The sequence below is a fragment of the Naegleria fowleri genome, assembly GCF_008403515.1.
Source record: "Naegleria fowleri strain ATCC 30894 chromosome Unknown tig74, whole genome shotgun sequence".
Taxonomy (NCBI): Eukaryota; Heterolobosea; class Eutetramitea; order Acrasida; family Naegleriidae; genus Naegleria; species Naegleria fowleri.
Genome location: NW_025408006.1, coordinates 334,239 through 357,862, shown reverse-complemented (window position 1 = coordinate 357,862; position 23,624 = coordinate 334,239). Strand labels below are relative to the sequence as shown.

Here is a 23,624-nt window from a genome sequence, read left to right as displayed (position 1 = left end):
ATTGTAATCGAGTTTTGGCGCGTAGGATTTTTATTGATGATCATCACCACCTTGGGTATCATTATTGGTTGGTGATGGTGTTTGTTCCACCTCGTGTTGTTCTTGTTGTTGTGATGAAGATGTTTCTTGTTGTTGCTCTTCTTGTGGTGATTCGTTTCTTGGATTACTACTATCTTGTTCGGTCAGAGACCATGCCTCCACTTGCTGTTCATTACGGCTTGAAGGAACAGTAGTTGTTGGTGGATTTTGCTGAAGACTGGAAGCTGATGATGATGCCGATGAAGGTTCTGTGTTTTCTGATGATGGTGTTGTGATCGATGAGGAAGGATTGAAAATCTCTGTTTGTGGTTGGGATGATAATTTAGGAGTGGTGGGTGTTGTTTGTTGCTTCATTCGCTCTCGTTGTTGTCTGAGTTGTTCGAGCTCTGGATACCTTTTGGTTTGTTATTGTGTGATTGGTGAATTCATTGATGAAATAATAATTCATCTCACGATTAACAACAGAGAATATCAACATACTTTTGTTTGGCAAGCTTGTTGAGTCTATTCAAGCGATCCGAAATGTGTCCAAGAGTGGTGGAAATGTTAATGACTTTCTTCCGTGAGTTTGCTAATTTCTGCAAGTAGGGAGTAACGTTTATAAATTGTGCATCTTCTTTGCATTGATCAAGTTTCTTAGAAAGATTGTCAATCTGTTCTGCAAGTTTGGTTTGACTGAGTTGAATTTCTCGTATTTGATGGTCGTATTCGGTTGTGATTGGCTGATGACAACCAAAACAGAAAATGACGGTTCCGATAACAAATTAAATTCACGATGATGACGTTGAAATAAAGTCGAATACGAATGTGTATTTAGTCCACATTCTTTCCTACAGACTGATGATCAACACAAACCTCTAGAATACGCATCAGGCCGGCAGCAAATGTCTTGTCAGCAGAAGTTGTCTCTGTCATTTTTTGTTTAGGATCAACTGGAGAACGAAAACTAATCCTTCACTTTACTCTGCTCATTAATTGAGCAAATAATTTCCTGACTCACCGTGAATTCGTAATCTGTACAAACATGTATAGAGATGGTTTCCATAGTTAGAGCTAATTTGGAATCTAAATCTCTGATACTTTCTCGTAACTTTTTCTACAATGTAGAATGTTTGTGTCGCTGGACCCTTAATGTCATACTCGAACGTGTGCAACTTTGCGAGAGAAGTGCTACTTTCATAGGCAAACACAGTAAATTGTCTAGGAGCTGATGAGAAATTAGGAGTCAATGATCGTGGAACATGGTCGATGGAAAACGCTGTTGGTATTATAGGACTAGCTAGTTCAATTACTACGAATCCAGAACCTCCTAAATGGTTTCACGATCATGTTAGCGAGAGTTTAATTAGAGAAATACATACCTTTCATGGGCCAGCAATTTCCAATCGTTGTATCCGTTGTCAAAATAATATCAGGCCGTTTGATAGAAGAAAACAGAGGCCAAAATCCTGATGAGGGGTTGTAAGTGGGAGAGTGCTCGACAACTTTGCTACCCAACGAGCTCAATGCATAATCAGCAAGTCCAATCTTATCTGCAGCGTATTTGGAAAGTGAATCATCGATCAATGATTTCACAGAAGGAAAAATATTGTCTATCTCCTCCTTAAGTTTAACAACATCTTCTCTATGACTTTCTATGATTGGGCCAAGTCTGTTTTCTAACACTTTGTCGATCTCTGAAAATATTTTGTTCAGTACTAGATCCTTAATGTTTTCCAAATCCTTTTGATTCTTCATATTAATTGACAAAATATTATTGTTCATATTTTTCTCAAATTCAATGTTAACTCTCTTTTCTAGATCTGATAATTTGATGTTCATCAAATCTAAGAATTGCTTTTGGGAGTCTGAAATTTGGTTTTGAAGAATATTTTCAAAAACTTTTCTTTGATCTTCTGGTAATGGAGCTGTAGTAGTGCCCATGGATTCAATTTGCGTATGCATTTGATTGTACTTGAACATAATATACACAAGAGCTGTGAAAATAAAAATAATTGAAATGACAACCATTTTGCTTGAAGAGGGGGTATCCTCTTCAGGATTCTTAGATTTAGGAGCAACCACGTCATGGGACTGGCTTGTTCCTGTTGATTCTAATGAGTATGTTTTTGTTTTGTCGCTAGAATAATTATTACTATTTTTGTGATGATGGCCGTTATATACTGGTAGTGATAAATGTATTAGTTTGAGAGAGTCTGTTTTGTTTTTGGGAGATGTTTTCGTGGTTCGAACATATTTGTGGTCTTTTAAACATGGTGAATTTGCCGCACTACGAGACTTCTTTTTTTCGCTTAGGTCCAGCTCACTCGGACTCGTAGCATTTCCTCTTTCAAACTCTTCCTGATGCTCACTACTAGTATCATCAGCACTTTCATAATTGTTTTCCGTTGATTGTATTTTTCTCTTTTTTGTTTCTGCATCGGTTAGACGAGTTTTCTTTCTCTTTACCGAGCTATTTCTTCCGTTATTATGTTTAATGTTTTCTCCCAACAACAAATCAACATCTTCGTTTTCCTCTTCATGACGATAATCATTACTTGTATTCGTACACAGCAAGTCTATGATTCCTCCATGCTCCATACTGGGGCTATGTTGATGATCGTGTTTGCTCCGAGAATTTGAATCAGAAGAGATAGCGGCATCAGCTGTCGAAGTGGTGGAGCTTGGTTTAGAAGAAACGACGATGTTGCTCATTTCGGTTGAATTTTTTATCTCTGAATCTCATTGTCCTCAAACTTGAAAATGGATACGAACTGAAGAAGAAATAAGCTTTTCGTTATATAATTTAATCGCAATAAGGCAGAATTGTGAAAAGTAATTCTGGCTTTCCATCAACTGAGAAAATTTGCTGCAACTCTAATTCTTGTTCTGATTCTTTGTATTCAAAGGTATCCTCAGTATCATTGATTGTTGTTTCCAATCGCAAAATCAAGCTATTAATAGGAAGTTTTATTTTTTAAAAAAAATGTCCACCGATACATCCTTCTCATTGACAACATTCTCACCTTCCGGAAAACTTGTGCAGATCGAGTATGCCCTTAACGCTGTATTGGCCGGAAGTACATCACTCGCAATAAAAGCTACCAATGGTGTGGTGGTCGCTACGGAAAAGAAGCTACCATCGCCTTTGGTGGATCATACTTCTCTTCAAAAGGTCATTCCTTTGACTGATCATATCGGAATGGTGTACAGTGGAATGGGTCCTGATTCACGTGTTCTTGCAAAACAAGGCAGAAAACATGCTGAAGAATATTATAGAATTTACAAGGAACGTATTCCTGTCTCTCAATTGGTGAAACATCTCGCCTCTGTAATGCAAGAATACACCCAAACCGGTGGTGTTAGACCATTTGGTGTAAGCTTATTAATTGCAGGTTATGACGACACAGGACCACATTTATATCAAGTAGATCCTAGTGGATCATACTGGGCTTGGAAAGCATCAGCAATTGGCAAGAACATGGTCAATGCAAACACATTTTTGGAAAAGCGTTATTCAAGTGATATTGAACTTGAAGATGCTATTCACACCGCCATTTTAACACTTAAAGAAGGATTCGATGGACAAATCAATAACAAGAATATTGAGATTGGAGTTGTTGGTAAAGACAAGCTCTTCCGTGTATTAACACCTGCTGAAGTGAAAGATTATTTGGGAGAAGTTGAATAATGCGTATGTCGTCATCATCACAAAATATATTTATAATACTTTTAACACGATTTGTCAAACCATGTACATTTAAGATTGTTGATAAAACTCACAAAGTTGAATTGAAATCAATCAATTGAAAACTTGTTTTTCTTTTTAGGGCTTTCTTAAAGAATCTTGAAGATCTTTTCTGATGAAATTTGTTGCGCTCCAACAACAGCGAAAAACAGCGAACTAAGGCCTTAAAAAAATCATCCTTGCCCGCCTTTGAACTCTGTACAGCAACTTCAACCGAACCTGAAAACATTATTGAGGAGGAGGAGGGTATAGATTCCTTTGAGAATTCAATAACATAACATCAAACACGAGGATAGAGGTAGGGCCATCATCATGGGACAGATCTGCTCGCCAAACTCTTCTCATAAGGTTGCACCTGATGTTCATCATCAGGATGCCTACCATGCCGATGATGAAAGCTTTTCCGAGGTTAGTGATACCTCAAAACTGAACAGTACAAATACATCCTCCATACCACCGAATATGCTAGGTCTAACAAGTACAACACCATCGTTTAATACTAGGTATTTACAATCCTTCTCAAATTCTGCAATTCCAGATCGGTGGAAGAATGCCACCATCATCAATTTACAACAATATCTTAATGAACGCCCATCAAACAAGGATCTGGACAACATACTTGTATTAATCACGTCGGAGCAATTGAGATTTCTGCAGCTTCTTCAACAACGAGGATTGCCAATGGAAATCGGTGTTCAAACAGAAACGACAGAGCTCAGACGATTTTGGTCACAAAACACTATACAGCAAGCAAGCTCATTCTCTCTAACGAAAGATGATCTTGCAATAGGAAAAAGAATTGAGGGAGATGATTCCTCTTCTAATGAGGAAGATTACAATATTCAGGTCCGTTCTTCGTCAAGATCGATAAATCACTCCGGCTCTAGAAAACTTCGTCGAAAAAGATCAAACGAAGCGAAAATGGTTCGAAGTTTAGACTCGGAAATTAATGAACCGAAAGAGGACGTTAAGGATGCACACAAAGCTTCAAAAAGATCACTTATTATGGCCGAGTCAAAACGATCGTTGCTTTCAGAAAAAACGTTGCTGGAAACGAAAGAAGTTTCTGACGACGAAGATAAGAACGAATCTGAAAAAGAGGCGGAAAAGGATGTTGCAAAACAAGAATTAGAAAAGTCGTTGAATCTAGGACACAATGGTGCACTAAGTCCAACATCTGATTCAGACGGCTCTGGAAGATCTGGAAGCTCCGAAGGATCTTCTGGCTCGCCCAAAACAAGAGAGGTTCACTTCACAAAGACTGTTTCTACAGGTTATGACAAGGATGGAAAAAAGTTTGTCAACGAATATATCGTCATAAAGAAGATTGGAAAAGGCATGCACGGAAAGGTCAAGCTTTGTAGAAGAAGTGACAACAACGAGCTTGTTGCCATGAAAATAATCAACAAGTCATGTTTCAAAGATGCCAAAAAAAAGGACCGGCTAGGACGACCAATGAAAAGCGGAGACGATTTAATTTCTCTCATGAAAGAGGTTGCCATTTTGAAAAAAGTGTCTCATCCTAATGTGGTAGAACTGTATGAAGTTATTGACGATCCAAAAACAGATAAGCTTTTCCTTGTTTTCGAATATATTGAACGAGGGTGTCTGATGAAACTTCTTTCGTTTGAAAAAACAGATAGAGAACCATTTTCTGAAAATGCTTGCAGAAAGTATTTCAGAGACTTAATCTGCGGGCTTGAATACTTGCATGAAAATAAGATTGTACATAGAGACATCAAGCCAGAAAATATTTTGATTACAAATGAAGATAGACTTAAAATTACAGATTTTGGAGTAAGCACAATCCTTGAAGGAGACAACGTAATGTTTAACACAGCACCCGGAACACCTGCGTTTCTTTCTCCCGAGGCATGTAATGTTGGATCATACAATGGCTATGCATCAGATATTTGGGCTTCTGGCGTGACACTGTTTGTTCTTGCGTTCGGAAAGCTACCGTTTATTGGATGTAATATAGTTGGAATGTATAATTCCATTATGAACGACGAGCCAGATATTCCAGAAGAGGCAAGCCCAAATCTAAAACACCTATTGACAAGACTGTTTTGTAAAGAGTGGCAAAAAAGAATAACTATTAAGGAAATTAAGGAACATCCTTGGATCACTATGGATGGAACATGGCCATTGGAGACTCAAGTGGACAAGATTGTGCAATCAACTGAACAAGAAATTGCAACAGCTATTACACTTGGTCGAGAGATGAAGGTCATGGACAGAATGGTGTTGCTTTCAAAGCTGAAAAACAGGTTTAGCAAGAAGGCCAGCAAAGCAAGAGACAAAATAAGGCAGAAAAGAAATGAATCACAAAGTACCTTTGATCATTTGTCAGAATAAAATCTTCAAATCGTTTACTTTTCTTGCTCTATGAAAATTTTGTCCATCAACTCACTTGTTCTGTAGCATGTAATTAGAATGGTCTCCAGAGTATCTGTCACACCTTCATGTGTTACTTGTGGAATGATACTTTCAGAAATTCCAAGCCATCCCAACACAGTTTGTACTTCAGGCGTCAAGTCACCAAGAACAGAAACTTTTGGATTTAGTTGAACAGTTCCTTCGAAATGTCTCTTTGAAATACCAAAAATATTGGAACTCTTCTTTTGAGAGGATGTCTGCTCGTCTAGTGTTGGTGAGGTCAAAGAAATAATAGTTCCTGCATTGCTTTGGTTGGAAGACTTTTGATGCTCGTCCAGTTCATTTTTCGCTTCATTCTTATAGAGCTTGACTATTCCTTGCAAGAATGTGTATTCGTTCAAATTGGTAGTGACTGTAATTGCTTTTGGAAATTTTGTTTTAAATGTGTAACTAATAACATCAGGTAATGCTCTTGTTTGAACCGAGTTCATGGTTAAATGAGCACCAGGTACTTCCAAAATGAATGATCTCTTCGTTAGAGGAGCCATTCTATCCAGAACGACTTTTGCCAAGAATAGTGTTAAACTTCTCTCCACTGATTTATCCTCCACATGTGCTTTTCTTTTGAATTTGAGTTGGTAATCATCCATTCCAAACTCTAACCAATCTCCATTGGGTACAAATTTATCATTTTCCACAGAAAACTTTTCATAAAGATAAACTCTTAAATTAGCTCCTTTAAAAACAATGTCACCCATTGGAACAAGAGAAAGGAATTGTTTGGTTGGAGATTGAATTGTGAGAGATTTGATTTGATAAGGTTGTTCCTCTTCGTCATCCGTTTCATCATTATCTGACGTTTTGGATTCAAAATTGAAAAATGAAACAGATCCTTGCAGTGTGTCAAGTGCTGCTCGCTTCTTTTCAGATGCCAATTCTTTGATCTTGTAAAATACATAAATAAATGCAGATGCAGATATTTTTGATAACCTCACAACCGCTCCTGGTAAGTTAATTTCTGTTTCCACATGATACATTCTACCATCATTAGAATCAAATACGTCACAAAAATGCAGAGAAAGTGTTTTCAAAGAAATGTTCAGAATTTTTGCAGAGTTAAGTTCAATATCAATTAAACTTGGAAGAGCAATAAGTGAAAGTTCAGTAACTCCTTTGTAGGTTGGATTTGGACCTCCTACTTTAAATGAACGATTAACTCCTGCGACAAGTCCATTCATAACAATAGTTCCTTGAAGTCTTCCTACAAGTTTTCCTTCTAACTTTCCAATATATCCTCCAATGTGAAGTGGATCTCTCACAGTTTCATTTTGGATACGACCCTTATCTTTACAGAATAGAGAAACCTCATCTGCAACAAATTTTTGTTTTCCTAATGTTGGGCCCATATCACTAACAATTTCAAATGAAGAAATGAGTAACTGTCCAAATTTTGAAGAAGTGGAATTGAGTGAAATTTCATCCATACTAATTTTCTTTCGCTTTTGTTCCTTTTCTTCTTGTTCCTCACTTGTTAACGTCACTGGTAGTGTGGTTGGCTTGGGTGATGCTACAATTTCTCCTCGCACCATTTTCAACGCATTTCTCGCTTCTTCATATTTATCCATCCAAATCGTGTACATGATGAAAAAGTGATTCATTTGAGGTAAACTCACTTCCAGTGATATTTTTTTCACATGAATAGTACCCGAGTAGACGGGAGTATCATCAGACCTTAAATAACTACCAAATCCACTTCCCAAGTTTCCAATGATGCCTTTCACTGTGACGATAATGAATGGTGTTGGTGTGAGTGGATGATAGCATCGTATAATGGTTGAAGGACATGAAAGGAAGAGATTCATGTACATGGCATTTCCTTTGGTAGACCCTGTTTGAACAGATCTCAAAGTTCGACTCATCATAATGTCGAATGGAGCTACAAACTCGAGACATGTTGCAGTTTCCGCAAGTGGAAAACATGAAAGTTCAAGCTTGAAGGGATTAATTCGACATTGCAAACTGAATGAATCAGATTGTAAGGTAACTGCTTCACGTTTTTTGGATTCCTTTTTGACTGATTTCTTGAGATAATTGTCTCTTTCTGTTTTGTTAGCTTTTAGCTTTTTGTATAATTTTCTTGCTCGATATCCTCTGTAAACTCGTTGAATTAACAAAAGTGCCTTAATCATTTTCATCCAAGCAACAGGTTTAGAGGTGTCACTTTCAGAGAGTAACTCTTCAAGTGACACGACACAAGAATTGCTCCTTCTCTTTCTTTCTTCTTTGATCCAAAGTTTAAATTCATGAAGTGTCTCCAAAATGAAAAACATTGATTTAGGCATGAGCTTCATACCATCCCAATTCACTTCTACATGAACATGAGTTGTAGATCGGTTGGCACTTGTTCCTGGATTTTTGTGAAGTGCAGTTACAGAGATGGAAGGTAATTTTTCTTCAACAGATGCTGCACTATCATCTGTGACCTTTCTTCGCATAATAGTTGAAGGAGTCAAGTTGTGAGCAAGTGTAAAAACACCTGGTTGGATATTTGCAGTGAATAGAAAATTCAACTTTCTACGTGTTAAATCTCGTATCTTAATACCTTCTCCTTGTCGCGGAGTTTCAGGTGGTTTTTGAGATGGAAGCTCATTAGTCACATCTGTGGCAAAGAGCTTTCGTTTTGGATTGAACCAATCATAACCAAGTTCTAAAGCTCTTCTTATTAAAGAGGGTGAAATTCTCAACTCCGGTCCTGGAATGTGAAGAATTCCAGAACCATTAATTTCATTCTTTGACACTTTTAGTTTCAAACTCATAATGATTTTTTCTACTTTCGCCTTCGTTTTGGCAACTTCATACTCAGCAAGAGAAGGCATATTAAATGATTGCTTTGATTTGCGAGGTGGTTTTTCATCTAAATAAATGTTCACTGAAAGCACTTTTCCTGTTGCTACACGTTGGCTGGAAACACTATCTTTTCCTGTTGAAATAATCGTGTCCAATGTAGCACTAACATCATCCTCTGATTCTGACATGGTTGAAAAACCTATGGCAGGAATTATTACTTGCAAGCAACATGGTGGACGATAAGTAGGACCAGAATTTGTTAAAAATCCATAATATGGATTATCTCCAAATGGCATTGAAAGTGTCGTATTGGTGATACGAACAACTCCCGAGTTAATAAAGGTGTCAGCATCATTGGTGACCTTTTCTTTGATTTGATGAGAATAAATCGAGTAGTATTGCTCTCCTGTCTTGATTAATGATGTCAGAGCTTCAGATCTATACTTTTGTCGAGATTCTTTCAACTTTTCAAAAAGAGTTTTCATGGATTGTTTGTAATCTTTGAAAAGGAATAGTCCTTGTTCAATACAACCTGGTCGTAAGTATAAATGTGTATCAAAGACGTCCACTGTAAAGTTACGTGATGTTGATTCCTGATTCTTGGACTGGCCAGTCAGTGGTGTATCAAGGAAGTTTTGAATTTGTAAATTTGTTCTGAATTGTGCCCATTGATAGCATTCGTTAATGTCAGAGTAACGATCCTTGAATTTCCTTGTGTTTGCCCACTTAATATTGTGTGTATCAATCATATTGATATTGAGTCCTTTCAACGTTGCTTTAAGCTTCATGTTCTCCAAAGTATTAGCATTCACGAAAATAGAACCAGAATCTACAACCAAAGCAGTTGAAGGACCAAGTGCAGTAATTCGAATGCCATCGAACAAGACATTGACATCAAGTGAAAGGTTTAAGGAACTCACATTCTTTTTGGCCTTTGGTAATTCCGTTTTGATTTTTTCAAGGTCTTCTTTTTCGACATTAATATTAAGGCTGTCAACAATCTTATTCACTTCCTTTGCAACAGCTGATTGAATAACAATCACATGATTCAATAAATCACTGGTAACAACGTTTTCCATGTAGTCAATAGCAATAAGCATTGACAGTATTCTCTTAGTAGATCCGTCATCTTCTTGTTGATTCTTAAGACTTCCAGAAACAATAAGCTCAGGAAGAAGGAATTGTTTCTTGAACTCATTCATTCCGGATGAGGATTTGTTTGGACCTTCCCATTTGTTAGAGGGAGGAAACTCCTCATCATTATTTGACTTTAAAGTAAATGAATTTGGAAATAAATGAACCATAAAATTATTTTCCAACTTGGGTGTTTGATTAAAGTTAAGAGTGAGTTTGCTTAATGCATATCTCATTTGGAAGGCATTGACAAGTTTAAAATATGCTGAAACATCATTAAGGTCAGCCACAACGCTAATTGATGGAATTGCAAAATTGGATAGTGTTTTTGCATCCTTGTCTTTTGTTGGTTCTGTACCAGATTTTTCTTTCTCCATATTAAAAGGAGGTAAAGTGGGTTTACGAGTCACAGCTTCATACCATGTTTTCACAAAGTTTCGAAACTGTACTGAAGAGGCAGACCAAACATCAGCAAATGGGAAATTAATTAGTAGCTTGTCAAAAGTGAAATAAACATGAAGTTGTAGGGTCTCTTGGTACTTTGACATGAATTCATTCAGTCGAATATCACTAACTGTCACGTCAAACAAAGAGATAAACTCCTTCTTTGGAGTACTAGTTTTTTCTGGAGTTGAATAGTTGAATTGAAATAAAATCTTGTTCACAGAGATGTTTCCTGAATGTTGCATGACACTGGCAATTTCGCTAGCTTTCATAGTAGACCTTGCACTTTCATCCACTGACTCAGAGGTGATTGATAACATTTGCTCTTCTGTTTGTTTTGGCTGATTGAAAGAAAAAGAAAATTTGTCAATACTGAGCTCTGCGTAACTTCCCTTGTCCATCCATGCTCTTGCTGCAGCTTTTTCAACATGAACATTTGTAAAGACATGCAGCTTTAGGATGATTGAAACCTTGGAAACTGGCAAATCTTTTTCCACGTGTTCCATTTCTGAATGAGACATGCTCACATCCTCTTTGGATGGAACTTCAAGCATTGGTTGAGATTTGTGTTTGATGTCAGTCGCCTTTTTCCTTTCCTTTTCTCGAAGATTTTTGATGAATGGTTTGTTTTTAACAATAAGAAACACTCCTAATGCAGACGTAAGAAGTATAAGAGTCTGAGAATGCACATCAATACTAAATTCTTTGCAGTTGATAGATAGAATGAGAGAAACCTCACGAATTTTCTGTTTTGATTCTTCAAAATGCTTGTAGTCAGATTCAAACAGAGAATAAACTCCATGTTCAACTTTTCCTCTCACCAAAATGTCTTCTACCTTTGCAATACTGTTTGTGGAAATTTTTGTCTTGTAATCTGTGGAATGTACAGTGATGGATAGTCTTTGTAGATGGAAGGAAATGTCGGTTCTTAGCTCAATTGAGGCTGATGTTGTTTGTTTCGGTGCTATAGAACTTTCTTCTTCTATGAGCTCTGAATATTCGTTTCTAATATCCCTCATTTCCTTTTTTGGATCAACTTTGATGTGAATGTGATTAGCTATGTGGCGGTGCATCATTTTTGCTTCAGAAAGTGATAGGGCACAAATGGCCTTATGCAAGTGCTTGATCGCTTGTTTTTTCTCTAATACACCGTGAACTGGAATTGAGCCAATATCATCATTCATTGAATTGATATTGTTGCTAGTCTTAGATATTTGACTCAATAGCAACAAATCATACACGTGGCGTAGTCTCACATAATTTTTGATGTTGAGAACCATGTCGGTAATGACTTTTCTCCAAACTTCGACAGTTGAATACCCTATTACAACAATGTCGTGAGTGACTAGAATTGTCACTCCAGAATTGAATGAACCTTGTCTTCCTACAGTACAAGTAAATCTTCCTTGTGAATTTTCTTCCTTAATATTGTTTTTACCTTGAAAATGGATGTCCTGTATTGAAACAAATGCAATGACTGGAGCATCAGAAGATAGATTACATCTTTGAAGAAAATGGTGAGACAATTCACTGGTATCAACCCCTTTGTAAAACTTTTTCTTCATATCCAAGCATTGGGCCACACCACCCAATTCCAAACATTTTCCAAAACCTTCGATTGAATACAGCTCTGATGATTTTTTCTTGTCATTATATTTGAGAGTCACCGAGCAACCCGCGAGGGCATCAGTTGCAAACAGTTTCAATGAATAAGTACCGACCATCCCTTGAAGCGGAGACTCTGGAATAATATTAGGAACAGAGATTGTTTGAATAATATTCACGTTCACACATTTCACTCCACCAGAGAAAAGAATACGTTTCTTGTCCCAGTTTGGCTTGACCTTCTTTTCGTTCAATAACTCTTCTGGTACTTCTTGTTTAAATATTTTCTGTGATTTCTCAATGTGATCTGCAGTAGCATGAAGGGTGGAATCTGGTAAAATGATATATTTCACCAGATTGTGAAGCAATGGAACTACGTTGGGAGTAAGGTTAATGTCAATATTTTTCAAAAATTCAATATTGACATGTTGAATGTCAACATTCTCTTGAGCATTTAACTGAGACTCAATTTGTAAAATTCGTTGAATATTTTCTCGATCCTTTCCAGTTGTGAATGAATAAAATTGTCCGCTGAAATCTTTCGTATTTAACCTTGAATATTTGCTAGTTAGTGGTAGATAATCTCTATGCTCCGAATTATCCAGCTGTTTGTGACGTAACAATCGAATTTCAGGAAAAGGAGAGTACATTCCCATCCTGTGGTGAGGATATTTGTCATCAAGAAAATTTTTAGCTGTATAACTAATCGGTACTAAGCTCTCTCTCTCAACCTCACAATTGTAGCTGTTCAGATATGCTGAATAAGTTGACATACTTGGAAAGGATTTTGAGATTAAATTCCATTGAGATCGAGTATCCAAAGATTCTTTCTCAAAAGTCTGACTAGTGTCTTCACAGATAAGATGATCGATATAGTCTGTGCTTATTTCCTTTCTGTTGTCATTTTCGTAATGAATCATTTCTTCTTGGATACTTTTTGGAGCCACAAATATTCTTTCATGTTCTTCTTCTAGTTCTTCTTCATCTTCATCGGCAATATCATAAAATTCATCTGTATCTGTTTCACTGGCTTCCGTTTCGCTGATTTCTGTTGAACTTTTCACGATAGAGCGTTTGGATAAGTTTTTCCTCTTTGAGCGCTTTTTGCTTGAGCCGCTTTCTCCAGCACTTCTGTTTAACAAGGTATGTTGTCTTTCCATGTTATATTGCAGGTCAAATCCATCTCCATTCATATTTTGAATGAACTTTTGCTGTCTAAAATAGTGTTCTCTGAGGTCATGAGTCTTTTTGGCCATACCAACGCTCAATCCAGTCAATAATTCGCCAACCTGGATCCAATCGCCATCCATTTTCATTCCCATTTCTCTTGCATGCATTGCTCGAGCATGGATGGTTGGGACGACAAGATTAAATCTAGAATTAGATGAGCCGTTGTTCAATGTATCATAGGTAATCTCCAACCCTTTGTCAAGGTCTATTTGAACAAGACCATTAGCCATAGATATTGTGGCAAATATAGAGACGAATGTAACTCTGATATCCCAAACTACATATTCATCAAACTCTTCTTCAGAGTACTGTCTTTTAGAAAAATCTGCTTTTTTAAACGCAATGTCTGGCTTTGGATAATATGCTAACTTCCATTGATAGGCAAAATTGAGCAAAAAGTTGACAACATTTCCAATTTGGCTTGGGGTGATCTCTCCTGAAAGAGCACCAATGTCGAAATGAAGTTTTCTTCTCCAGGTTAAGCCATCAGGGTTTGGTCCCATGGGAATTTGTGCGTTAAATCGAATGCCTTCACAACCAACAAATTTCTTGCTTTGTCTCGTTCTCTCATCAAATACCATTGGTATTTCTGCCATCATTTGACCCAACGAAAAACAAAGGTCAACACTAGTAGGGACGTATCTAATGTCCATACTGAATTCTTCTCCCATTAGTTGAGTACATTCATCGCTAGAGTATAAAGAATGAGGTAAGTATACTTTTCCTCGTTTGATGTTAATATTTACAACATATTCAGTAATATTGGAGCTGTAGGGTATTGAGTTCAAGTCAGTAGATTGTAGATTATTAATCTGTTTGGATTTGTCGTTTTTGAATCCATTAGAATTAAACTCTGCGGTGGTCATCCAAAATCTTTCAGACGTGAAATGATCAAACCACATGGTTATTAAATAATTAATATAATATCCATTAACCAGCAAGTTCACATTAAATAGATCTATATTAATCATGCAACAGTCTACATTATCTGCATGAATTTTCTCATGAACTGTGTATGAGCCATGTACAACTGCTCTTTCTCCCCACAAAAACTTTCTGGATGGATCATTACTATTTTCAAATATAGGATGGTTTGCAGGATATTCCATGTGAACTCCTGGATCTTTGGTAGGATCTCCTTTAATTTCCACGCTAAATGTGTATTCCACTGCAGAAGGAGAAAAAATTTCTCCAGGAGCTGTGAAAGATATCGTCATGAGAGGATAGGTAATGCAAAAGAAATGATTATGAACTGGATCGTTTGGATGCTCAACAATGTTCAACTCGTTTGTATGCATTTTGAGTGATGAGTTATATAAATAAAAGTTATAGGTATATACAGAAGGAATAAAATCTAACAATGTCGATGGTTTTTGATTTGGATAATTTCTCCAATCTCTAATAATGTCCATTATAAATCCAATATGCTCTAACATACAATTAAGACAATAAATACCATGTCAATTCAATACTTACCTGCTGTATAGTAGACCATTGATTTGTTAGCTTCAAAATTGAAAATCCATTCTCTCTTTCCATTCCATTCGGCAGAGTTTTTCAGAATAAAATGTCCCTTTCCAATTTCTGCCTCTCCAAACGCTACTTTGGTGTTGCTAGTAATGAGAGTCATGCCAGGAAAGTTGAAGTCAATGTTGATGACAGTTTCATTTGTTGTAAGAGATGCAAACATATCTCCACTCCAATGAAGAAATGAATTCTTTTCAAAAATCATTGTCAAGACTTCTTGGTTTCCTCTATTTTCTTTCTTTTCCCTTAAAGTTTTGGGAGTTCTTATGAAAGGGAACATCCATGTCGTTTTTTCCATAAAGTAAAATTCGACATCAAACTTTTCAGCTCTTCTTTGCCTACCAGAGGTTTTGCGGTAGTATTTAGCATTTTCGTAAAGTGGAGGAAAGAAGAATGCTTGAAGAAGGGCACGCTGATGATCTCCCCACGGTCCATATACAATGGCTCCTATTCACATTGAACGATGTTTTACATGAACGAATAGAAACTTGACAATTAGTACATACCATCTACAAACCGATCAAAATGTAATTCAACGCCATGAGAAGGAGGAGCAAGCTCTGATTGGTGATCTCTATCTTCATTATATTCCGTTTGAGGAGGTAATGGAGAATTTGCTTCTTCAGGTATGATACCTCCTTCTTCATAATAATAAGAAACCCTTAATTTTGTGCAGAGACAAACTTTGGTTTCATCCACATTTGCTGACTTGTCTTTTTCTATTTCTTTTAAATTAAATACGTATTCTGGTTGTTTTTCAATCTTTTCGGAAGCCATTGTTTTGAGCTCATTCATAAAATCAAAATTGGAGTTTTTAAATATACTCTTAAATTGTTTCTGTACTTCCTTGATAATACTAAAAGAAAACTCAGGTCAGAAAATTGACCTCATGTCAACTTACTCTTCCTCTACTTTTTTTCTCGAAAGTTCAAAATGGGGTGTGTTGTATTGGGGAATACTTGTGTTTTCTATGAACATGACCTTGATATATTCAAAATTGATGTCAGCCACTAATTTATACTTGTCCAAATTGCAAGCTGGTTTGTCTAGATAAATTGTTGAAATTGCTCTTCTAAAGGCTATTCTCACAGAAGTAGGCAGCTCACTGTTTCCAATTGCGACACAACCTCTTCTAATGTCAACACCGACAGCTTTAGCCCAAGTGAAAAATTTCTGGATATTGTCCTCTTCCATAATATCCCGGTGACCTTCATCTTCTGTATCATGAATCCTATCATCATTATGTAGACGGGCTCCGTCCTCTCCATCACTGTCGCTTAAATTATAATTTAATTTTTTGGAATTAATTTGGTCGTATCGTGACACATTATTATAAATCAACCATTCCACTCCATTCAGATAACATCTAAATCTTGACTCCTTTTTAGATTTTTGCCAAGTCGATTTTATAATAAACCACCAATAAATCTCTATGTATCCATCGATAATGTGAAGTGATCCATTCTTGGTGGTATATTGTACATTACGGAAAAGTATTTTTCCTCCAAGTGGTGAAAATGTGAGAGATCCAATCGATAAATATTCATTCAACGTCTTTAATTTCCAATACCATGCTAATTTACAAATAGACCATGCAAATATCCGACTAGAAAATAGTACATAAATTCTGTAGATATATTTCCGAGAATGATGATAATACCATCATCATGTGTTGGTTATACATGGCAGGAATCATGATATCCGAACAAAATTTGTATCAATCGTCATATCACGTTGAATGAAACTTACACAATAAACGCCATAAGGACCAAAGCACAAATGACAAAAACAACCAGCGAGGAAATTTCGGTACTCGCCAAAGCCATTTTTGTGGATTCTGTTTTTATTGATTCGAATCGTCGTGTGTGCAGGACGTTGCGTTCCCGTTCACAATGGAATAAATTGCTGGTATTGGGAAACAGCTAACAGGTCCATATTTTCACATGGTTGGTGGACCAGAAGTTTTGGAGATGTTCTCAAAGAGTTTATTGCAGTACTGCAGTATTATTATCCTCAAAACGTTCTGCGCCTGATGATAGATCTAACATTCCACTTGGATCCATTCCTTTCAAGATCAAAACTGTCCAAGAAGGAGCATCAACACCAACGAATGAATCAAAAGAAAAGATGGTTAAACGCCCTCTCTTGCATCTGTTGATCAACAAACAACAACAACATGCCTTTCACTCCATCATCACCTCCTCCGCAACACGACGAAATTCACACCAATCCTTTCATATTGTTGCAACCCATCTCGATGATGCAAACCACACTGTGAAAAACATTCTCGATATTGCACGATGGGCTCCATCCGGAGACAATATGCAAACATGGAAATTTGAAATTAAAAGTGAAAAGGAATTTATAGTACACGCTAATGACACTCGAGACCACTGTGTCTATGATTTGGATGGTCATGGCTCTCATATGGGATTAGGAGCATTATTGGAATGCATAGACATTGCTTCGAAGGAGTTTTCCATGAGAGCTCATTTTCATGCAGCATCTCAAGAAGATGAAATGAAAATTAGAGTGTCATTAAGTCCAATGTTCAACAGTTCTGAAGAAAAAGATCCTCTCTTCCAATATCTCAAAGAAAGATGTGTCCATCGAAGAATGTTCAAAACAACCCCTTTGACTGGTCATGAAAAACAAAAATTGGAAGAAAGTGTGGCCAAGTTGGGCTTCAAAGTATTGTGGTTTGAATCGTTCTCGGAAAGGTTAGAAATGGCCAAATTAATGTTCATGAATGGTCAATTGAGATTAACATGTGAAGAAGGTTTTCCAACTCATAGTTCAATTATTGAATGGAATTCACAATTTAGTTCGGATAAAATTCCAGACATGGCCGTCGGATTAGACCCCATCTCAACCAAGTTGATGAAATGGGCTCTCCAGAGCTGGTCTCGTGTTAATTTCTTGAACAAATATTTGGGAGGTTCTCTACTTCCAGGTTTTCAATTGGATTTTCTTCCAGGAATTGCTTGTGGAGCTCACTTTGTGTTCATTTCTCAACGTCCTCATTCTCCTGTTTCAACACAAGACTATATTCAAGTCGGAAGAGCTCTTCAACGTTTCTGGTTAACTGCAACACAATTGGATTTGAGATTACAGCCAGAGACAACTCCAATCATTTTCTCAAATTACGTTCGTCATAGAATCAAATTTTCAAAATCAGAAGAAAGTTTGAGAAAGGCAAAAAACATTGAAAGGATGCTTCGTGATATTGTGAATGGTCATCCAGAGGCTAAACATCTTTCACTTGATGGTACCCCTCTACATGAGCAGATTGCATTCGCAGGAAGAGTGGGACATGCAGAAAAGCCCAAAGCTCGATCCCTCCGTAAATCATTAGATGAATTACTCATTAAGAAATAAAAAACAGTTCAACACCTTAGAATTCAGCAGTGGAGTATTTCAATGGTGTTGATTGGGCTTTTGACAGCCAGCTACACATTTGCTTCAGTTCCAATAATTCGGTCCAAATACACAGTTCCAACCTTAATCTTTTTTCTTGAATTCGATTGGCTCTCGTCATCGTTAAAGAATTCTTCACTGCTTTCAAAGGAGCTTGTGGTGGTGGCAGTGGCACTGGTACCAGAGAAGGAAGATTTTTTGGGTTCTTCTTGTTGTTGAATTGTTTTCTTCTTTCTCTTCTTTTTGTTTGTTTCTTTAGTGTTGTGGGGAATGGAAAATTCACTGGTGTCATTTTCATTCGTTGAATGACTTGTCACATCTGTAAAGATGGTATCTGAAACTTCTCCTTCAGAAGTGAGTGGAGTAGATACGGGATCCACATACACCTGATTGTGTACATTCTTGTAATGTCTTCTTAAACTAGCTTTGTGTTTTAACACTCGTTGACAAATGTCACATTTAAATTGTTTCGTTTTCAAATGTGTTGTCTTGATGTGATCGTCTAAATTTCGCTTGTTAGTATAGCACTTGTTGCAATCTTCATGGTGGCACCGAAATACTTTCTTCTCGTTCTTGTGAATAGTTCTCAAATGCACTTGTAATGCTTGCAAATCTTTAAACTCCTTATTACATATGATGCAAACACTTTGTTTTGGAGAATGTTTCAGTTTGATATGTTCCAATAATTCATGTCTGAATGAAAATGTTTTTCTACACGATGGGAATCCACACAAGTGTCTCTTTTCTTCATGTTTCTTTAAATGTTTGTCAAGTTTTCCCTTAGATGTAAATTCCTTTCCACATGATGGATGTGTGCACTTATAGAGTGAGATGACCACTGGTTCTTCTGAGAGAGATGGTGACTCTTCCTGGACTAGTTTTTCTTCATTTTCAACTTTTTCTTGATTTAATTCATCACCATTCGAAAATTCTGAAAATATAGAATTGAATTCGTCCAAATCCGATAATTCCAAAAAAGGTGAATCAATAGTAAAGCCTTCTTCCTCCAACAAGTGATAAGAATGATGTTGTTGAGGAACATCAGGATTAATTTCCCGAAGATGCATCTCATCAGCTAAAGTATCTTCTCCTTTTTCCAGTTCTTCTTGATTCTCCTGTTCAAGCACTGCAGAGTGTTTTTCAAGAATGTGGGCTCTTAATTGAGACTTCTTATGAAACGTGCTGCTGCATAGAACACATTCAAAGGAATTCCGGTGAGACTTTCGTTGTGGAGTATTGTTGTTGTTGTTGGTTCTGCTTGTCGGATCGGAATTAATGGTATCGTCATGATGATGATGTTGATTGATATTACAGTTGTTACGCATAGTTGGTTCCAATTCTTGAATCAATAGGTTTTTCATTTCCGAATGCTCTTGTGTTGATTGTTGTTGGTTATGAAACATTTCATTCAACTCCCTCATAAAATCATCCTCTCCATGAGTATTGCAATTATTATTGACAAGTTCTCCTTGAGTGGTAGTGGTAGTTGATGAATGACTGTGGTTGCTCGTGATGATGAGGACGGATCGACCCGAAGAAGCACCACAGTGAGAAGATGAAGAAGAAGAAATCGCTGCTGCTTCCTCTTCGTGCATTGATAGGCTGTTCAAAGTTTTTTTGCAAATCTTCTTCTTTGAATACTCGAAATTTGTGAAAACCAATTTGTGCAATGCCAAAATCGGTTCTTCTGAAACTCAGCAGTGGATGAATGGCCGTTATTCTTGCGTCTCACTTCATCAAGATTTCAAATGATGACGAAATGTATTTGATTCCAATGTGAAATTAAACAACATTTAAAATGTAAAGTTTCGGTCTTGTCTGATGGAATTGCTTGCAACAAGAAACAACAGCAAAGAAATTTTATTGTGTTGAATTGAAAGAAAATAAAATTGCACAAACCATAACTCGATGGAGAGAAATCCAAAACGCTTGCGGATGAAGCGAAGTGTTCCACACAAGGTTCTCAATGATGATAAACTTTGAGCGACAGGCGGACTGAATCACAAATGTCGATAAACAACTCCTGGTGTGTACAAAAGCTGATGTTCAACGCCTTTACTCGCATGTGTTGGGCGTGTAGAGGTGTGTGTATTAATTAGCATTAATTCAGAGAAACTCGTTTGCACAAAACTTTTATCCTCTCAATTTTGCAAAAGGGGCCAAAAACTCTGCAGAGAGATTATTCAGGTAAAGGGTCTTCTTCTTTAACGGCCTCATCCTTTAAAAGATTGAGATTTGCCCACTCCTCAGGACCTCTTTCCTCTTCTAAGGCAGCCAAAATTTCTTTTTCTTTTGCCCTCATGACAAGGTAATCTTTTTTCACTTCATGGTCATATCCCATCAAATGCAGAACTCCATGTGTGAGAAGGAGTGCCATATGATGGTTCAATGAAAGGTTCTTCTGTTTACAATAATCGACAATATAGGGCTGAGAGATGACCATTTCACCCAAATACTTTTCTTGCTCCAAAATTAATTTGTGTTCGTTTGCCAAAACAGCAGCAAGTTCTTTTGGAATTGGACCATCTTCAGTATCCATCAATGGAAAATTATGTTCCAGATCCGGTGAATAAGTGGGATATGAAAGAATATCTGTAGGTCCCTTCTTTCTCCGATCCTTTTCATTCAATTTCGTAATAAACTTATTTCCGCAAAATATAATCGATAATGAATAATCAGGATAAGAAGTGTGTTGCAAAATATCATAGGTAATTTCTTGAATTTTTCTCGGATGAAAGATGCAATGTTTTAATTTATCGGAGACGTTGATTTTATCAATTAATTGTTCTCGTGTGGGTGGTATCACAGGTTTTATCTTTTCTTTGGAGGTTGTGGAAGAAGTTATTTTCTTTGAAGATTTAGAAGATTGCTTTGTGATGGCTTTGTCCAGAGTGGAATTCAATTCCTTGATCAGTTTGGTCAACTTTTTTGAAGACATTTTTTTTATTCAATTTAATTGAAAGGAAGAACCTTGCATTACAAAGCAAAGTCAAGATGGAGCAACAACCTTGATCAAGAACATTCCATAGATCAATCTAACATTTAGGTCTGTTGCTTCTTCTTCATTCCTTTCATCATAGAGAATCAGAGAATGAAACGTTAACAACAAAACAAAAAATGAATAACAGTACCACACCCAATTCCGAAACACCGACGTCAGTGGAAGAAGGCTTAGCTTCATCATCACCACCTTCTACTCCAGGACGATCACCAAGAATTATCACTCCGAGAAGAGATCTACATCATCAAGGTAGTTCTTCTTCGTACACTCCTCTCAAAACACCTACATCGTCTGCGAATTCTCTTGTTGTGGATCATCAAGATGAAAAATCAAAACAAAAACGATCGGAAACTATTTTGAAAATCTTTAATAGAGAATTGGAAAGAAATGCAACATTTGTAAAATTGACATTTAAATTAATAGATTGTGATGACTTGATTTACATGTATGAAAATAGTGTGATATTGAATCCAGGATTAAATGTAAATAACAACCCTATGTTTAAGTGTCATATCATGTATTTAGATTTGACTGGAAACCGACTTGGAAATGCTACCTGTTGCAGTTTACTTGCTGAAATTTTAACTCAAAATTCCACAATTCAATATTTAAACTTGTCTCTCAACGATATGGGAGTAGAAGGATTGACTGAACTGGTAAAAGTGTTTTACAACATAAAAAACAAATCAGAAACATCATCTCTATTACTACCGCGCCAACCATCGTCATCATCGGAGCTGAATGACCAGTCTCAGCAACATGTAAATACCACTCTGAAACATTTGGATTTGACAGGAAATAGAATTGGAGAAGAAGGAATACGTACTCTAATCGACGTCGTTAAGAATAATGACTCACTGGTAACTTTGAGTGTTCGATCGAATCGAGTGAAAAGCAGTAGTGGTGTCGATGCTTTGATGGAATTGATGGCACTAGCAATGTCTGGTTCTCATTCTGTGCGAGAAGTTTTTGTGTGAATCAGAGATGAAACGTTAGGCACAGTAGAACAGGAATCAATCAAACAGGTCTAGCAGAAGGTAAGGTGGAACATCAAGATGCACATTCGAAATCCAAAAACTGACAAAATTTCAAGCCACAACTATTCTTTTTTTATAAAAATCGATATTCCTCTCAATTATCCCACACACAATTTCATCATCAATATTTTCTTTATTTACAATTTCATGCAGCGTGTGAGATAGGGAAGGAATAAATAGTGAGTGTCATCAACAACGTTTAACTAACATTAAAGGGAGAAAACAGTCAATCCAATTTCCACAAACAGTTCAGTTGCAAAACTCAAAAACTCCAAACTTGTTAGAGAACCAACCGCACCTCATGATGATGAAAAGGTCCAAACGTTGTTGTGGTGACTTGGGATGTACAGAAAATTGTAAAGAAGGTTAGGTGGAGAATTAGAGCTAATCCATTTGGAATTGTTCTTCGTCATCGCTTGGAACAATTTCCTCTTCATCTTCATCCTCTTCCTTCTTTTTCGTGTACATCTCAGATTGATCCTCTTCAGAGGTAATGCCAGGAATATTTGGCAAATTCACTGGTGGACTTTTTGCCATTGGTGAGTTGCGGTAAAACAACAAAGCATTTCTGGTATAAACACGACGAGTACCACCTGGAGTTGTTCCGTAAATTGTACCACCTGGAGTCTCGGATAGATCACTGATTAACACATTCTTGTTATCAATGTTGATGGTTGCTGATTTTGATGGAAAACCAGGCATTAGTTTAGCGTTGTTGCTGCTAGTAGTACTCATCTCTATGATTTTAAAAATTCAATCACTGAATCAATTATAATCAATTTGGCTGCTCTAAACTTGTAGTTTTACTCTACAATGTTGCTGTTGTTGTTTACAGTAACTATAACTCTCTCAATGATATGGGTCCTTCAGTTGGTGCGCTCAACCACAACAAAATGATTCAGCGATTTCAACGGTTGCTGTTTGTGCGTTCTTCAAAGAGAAGAGCAGTGAGAGGCAGAGAAGAGGATTTGAAAAGAATATTTTTTTCAACACGACAATATTTTTGAAGAGAGGCCGATTCGGAATTGGCGGCAACAAAAAATCAAGCAAAGGACAAGGTGAAAACAACGTTTGCTTGTACATGTGTTGAAAGGATTTATGTATGATGAAAGACAATGTTTCCTAGTTGTGACCTGATTGAAGAGAAGAGATAGAATCGAAAAGACGGAAGACGTTTTACTTTTTAGGAAAAAAGAGGTTCTTTACTGTGAGAGAGCCACATTGTCTCACAGTAACA

At 36.9% G+C, this 23,624-nt stretch overlaps 10 protein-coding genes across 10 annotated transcripts; 4 read left to right on the top strand and 6 right to left on the bottom strand.

Moving 5' to 3' along the window:
* Positions 1-30: 30 nt before the first annotated feature.
* FDP41_009992 (uncharacterized protein) lies at positions 31-954 on the bottom strand (the record flags this gene model as incomplete). The annotated part of the gene is made up of 3 exons (XM_044714010.1): positions 31-433; positions 520-761; positions 895-954. The coding sequence occupies 3 exons, from the start codon at positions 952-954 to the stop codon at positions 31-33; spliced, it is 705 nt and encodes a 234-aa protein (XP_044556485.1).
* A 56-nt stretch (positions 955-1,010) lies between these two features.
* FDP41_009991 (uncharacterized protein) lies at positions 1,011-2,733 on the bottom strand (the record flags this gene model as incomplete). Its single annotated transcript, XM_044714009.1, has 2 exons — positions 1,011-1,348; positions 1,401-2,733. 2 exons carry the CDS (start codon positions 2,731-2,733, stop codon positions 1,011-1,013), a joined length of 1,671 nt encoding a protein of 556 aa, XP_044556484.1.
* Positions 2,734-3,004: 271 nt separating this feature from the next.
* Positions 3,005-3,709, top strand: FDP41_009990 (uncharacterized protein; the record flags this gene model as incomplete). The annotated part of the gene is made up of 1 exon (XM_044714008.1): positions 3,005-3,709. The coding sequence occupies one exon, from the start codon at positions 3,005-3,007 to the stop codon at positions 3,707-3,709; it is 705 nt and encodes a 234-aa protein (XP_044556483.1).
* Positions 3,710-4,078: 369 nt separating this feature from the next.
* FDP41_009989 (uncharacterized protein) lies at positions 4,079-6,124 on the top strand (the record flags this gene model as incomplete). The annotated part of the gene is made up of 1 exon (XM_044714006.1): positions 4,079-6,124. One exon carries the CDS (start codon positions 4,079-4,081, stop codon positions 6,122-6,124), a length of 2,046 nt encoding a protein of 681 aa, XP_044556482.1.
* A 14-nt stretch (positions 6,125-6,138) lies between these two features.
* On the bottom strand, positions 6,139-16,758 carry FDP41_009988 (uncharacterized protein; the record flags this gene model as incomplete). Its single annotated transcript, XM_044714005.1, has 5 exons — positions 6,139-14,834; positions 14,882-15,379; positions 15,439-15,788; positions 15,834-16,559; positions 16,682-16,758. The coding sequence occupies 5 exons, from the start codon at positions 16,756-16,758 to the stop codon at positions 6,139-6,141; spliced, it is 10,347 nt and encodes a 3,448-aa protein (XP_044556481.1).
* Positions 16,759-17,059: 301 nt separating this feature from the next.
* FDP41_009987 (uncharacterized protein) lies at positions 17,060-18,310 on the top strand (the record flags this gene model as incomplete). Its single annotated transcript, XM_044714004.1, has 1 exon — positions 17,060-18,310. The coding sequence occupies one exon, from the start codon at positions 17,060-17,062 to the stop codon at positions 18,308-18,310; it is 1,251 nt and encodes a 416-aa protein (XP_044556480.1).
* Positions 18,311-18,381: 71 nt separating this feature from the next.
* Positions 18,382-19,944, bottom strand: FDP41_009986 (uncharacterized protein; the record flags this gene model as incomplete). Its single annotated transcript, XM_044714003.1, has 1 exon — positions 18,382-19,944. The coding sequence occupies one exon, from the start codon at positions 19,942-19,944 to the stop codon at positions 18,382-18,384; it is 1,563 nt and encodes a 520-aa protein (XP_044556479.1).
* Positions 19,945-20,528: 584 nt separating this feature from the next.
* FDP41_009985 (uncharacterized protein) lies at positions 20,529-21,287 on the bottom strand (the record flags this gene model as incomplete). Its single annotated transcript, XM_044714002.1, has 1 exon — positions 20,529-21,287. The coding sequence occupies one exon, from the start codon at positions 21,285-21,287 to the stop codon at positions 20,529-20,531; it is 759 nt and encodes a 252-aa protein (XP_044556478.1).
* Positions 21,288-21,466: 179 nt separating this feature from the next.
* Positions 21,467-22,327, top strand: FDP41_009984 (uncharacterized protein; the record flags this gene model as incomplete). The annotated part of the gene is made up of 1 exon (XM_044714001.1): positions 21,467-22,327. The coding sequence occupies one exon, from the start codon at positions 21,467-21,469 to the stop codon at positions 22,325-22,327; it is 861 nt and encodes a 286-aa protein (XP_044556477.1).
* A 444-nt stretch (positions 22,328-22,771) lies between these two features.
* Positions 22,772-23,122, bottom strand: FDP41_009983 (uncharacterized protein; the record flags this gene model as incomplete). The annotated part of the gene is made up of 1 exon (XM_044714000.1): positions 22,772-23,122. One exon carries the CDS (start codon positions 23,120-23,122, stop codon positions 22,772-22,774), a length of 351 nt encoding a protein of 116 aa, XP_044556476.1.
* Positions 23,123-23,624: the final 502 nt, after the last annotated feature.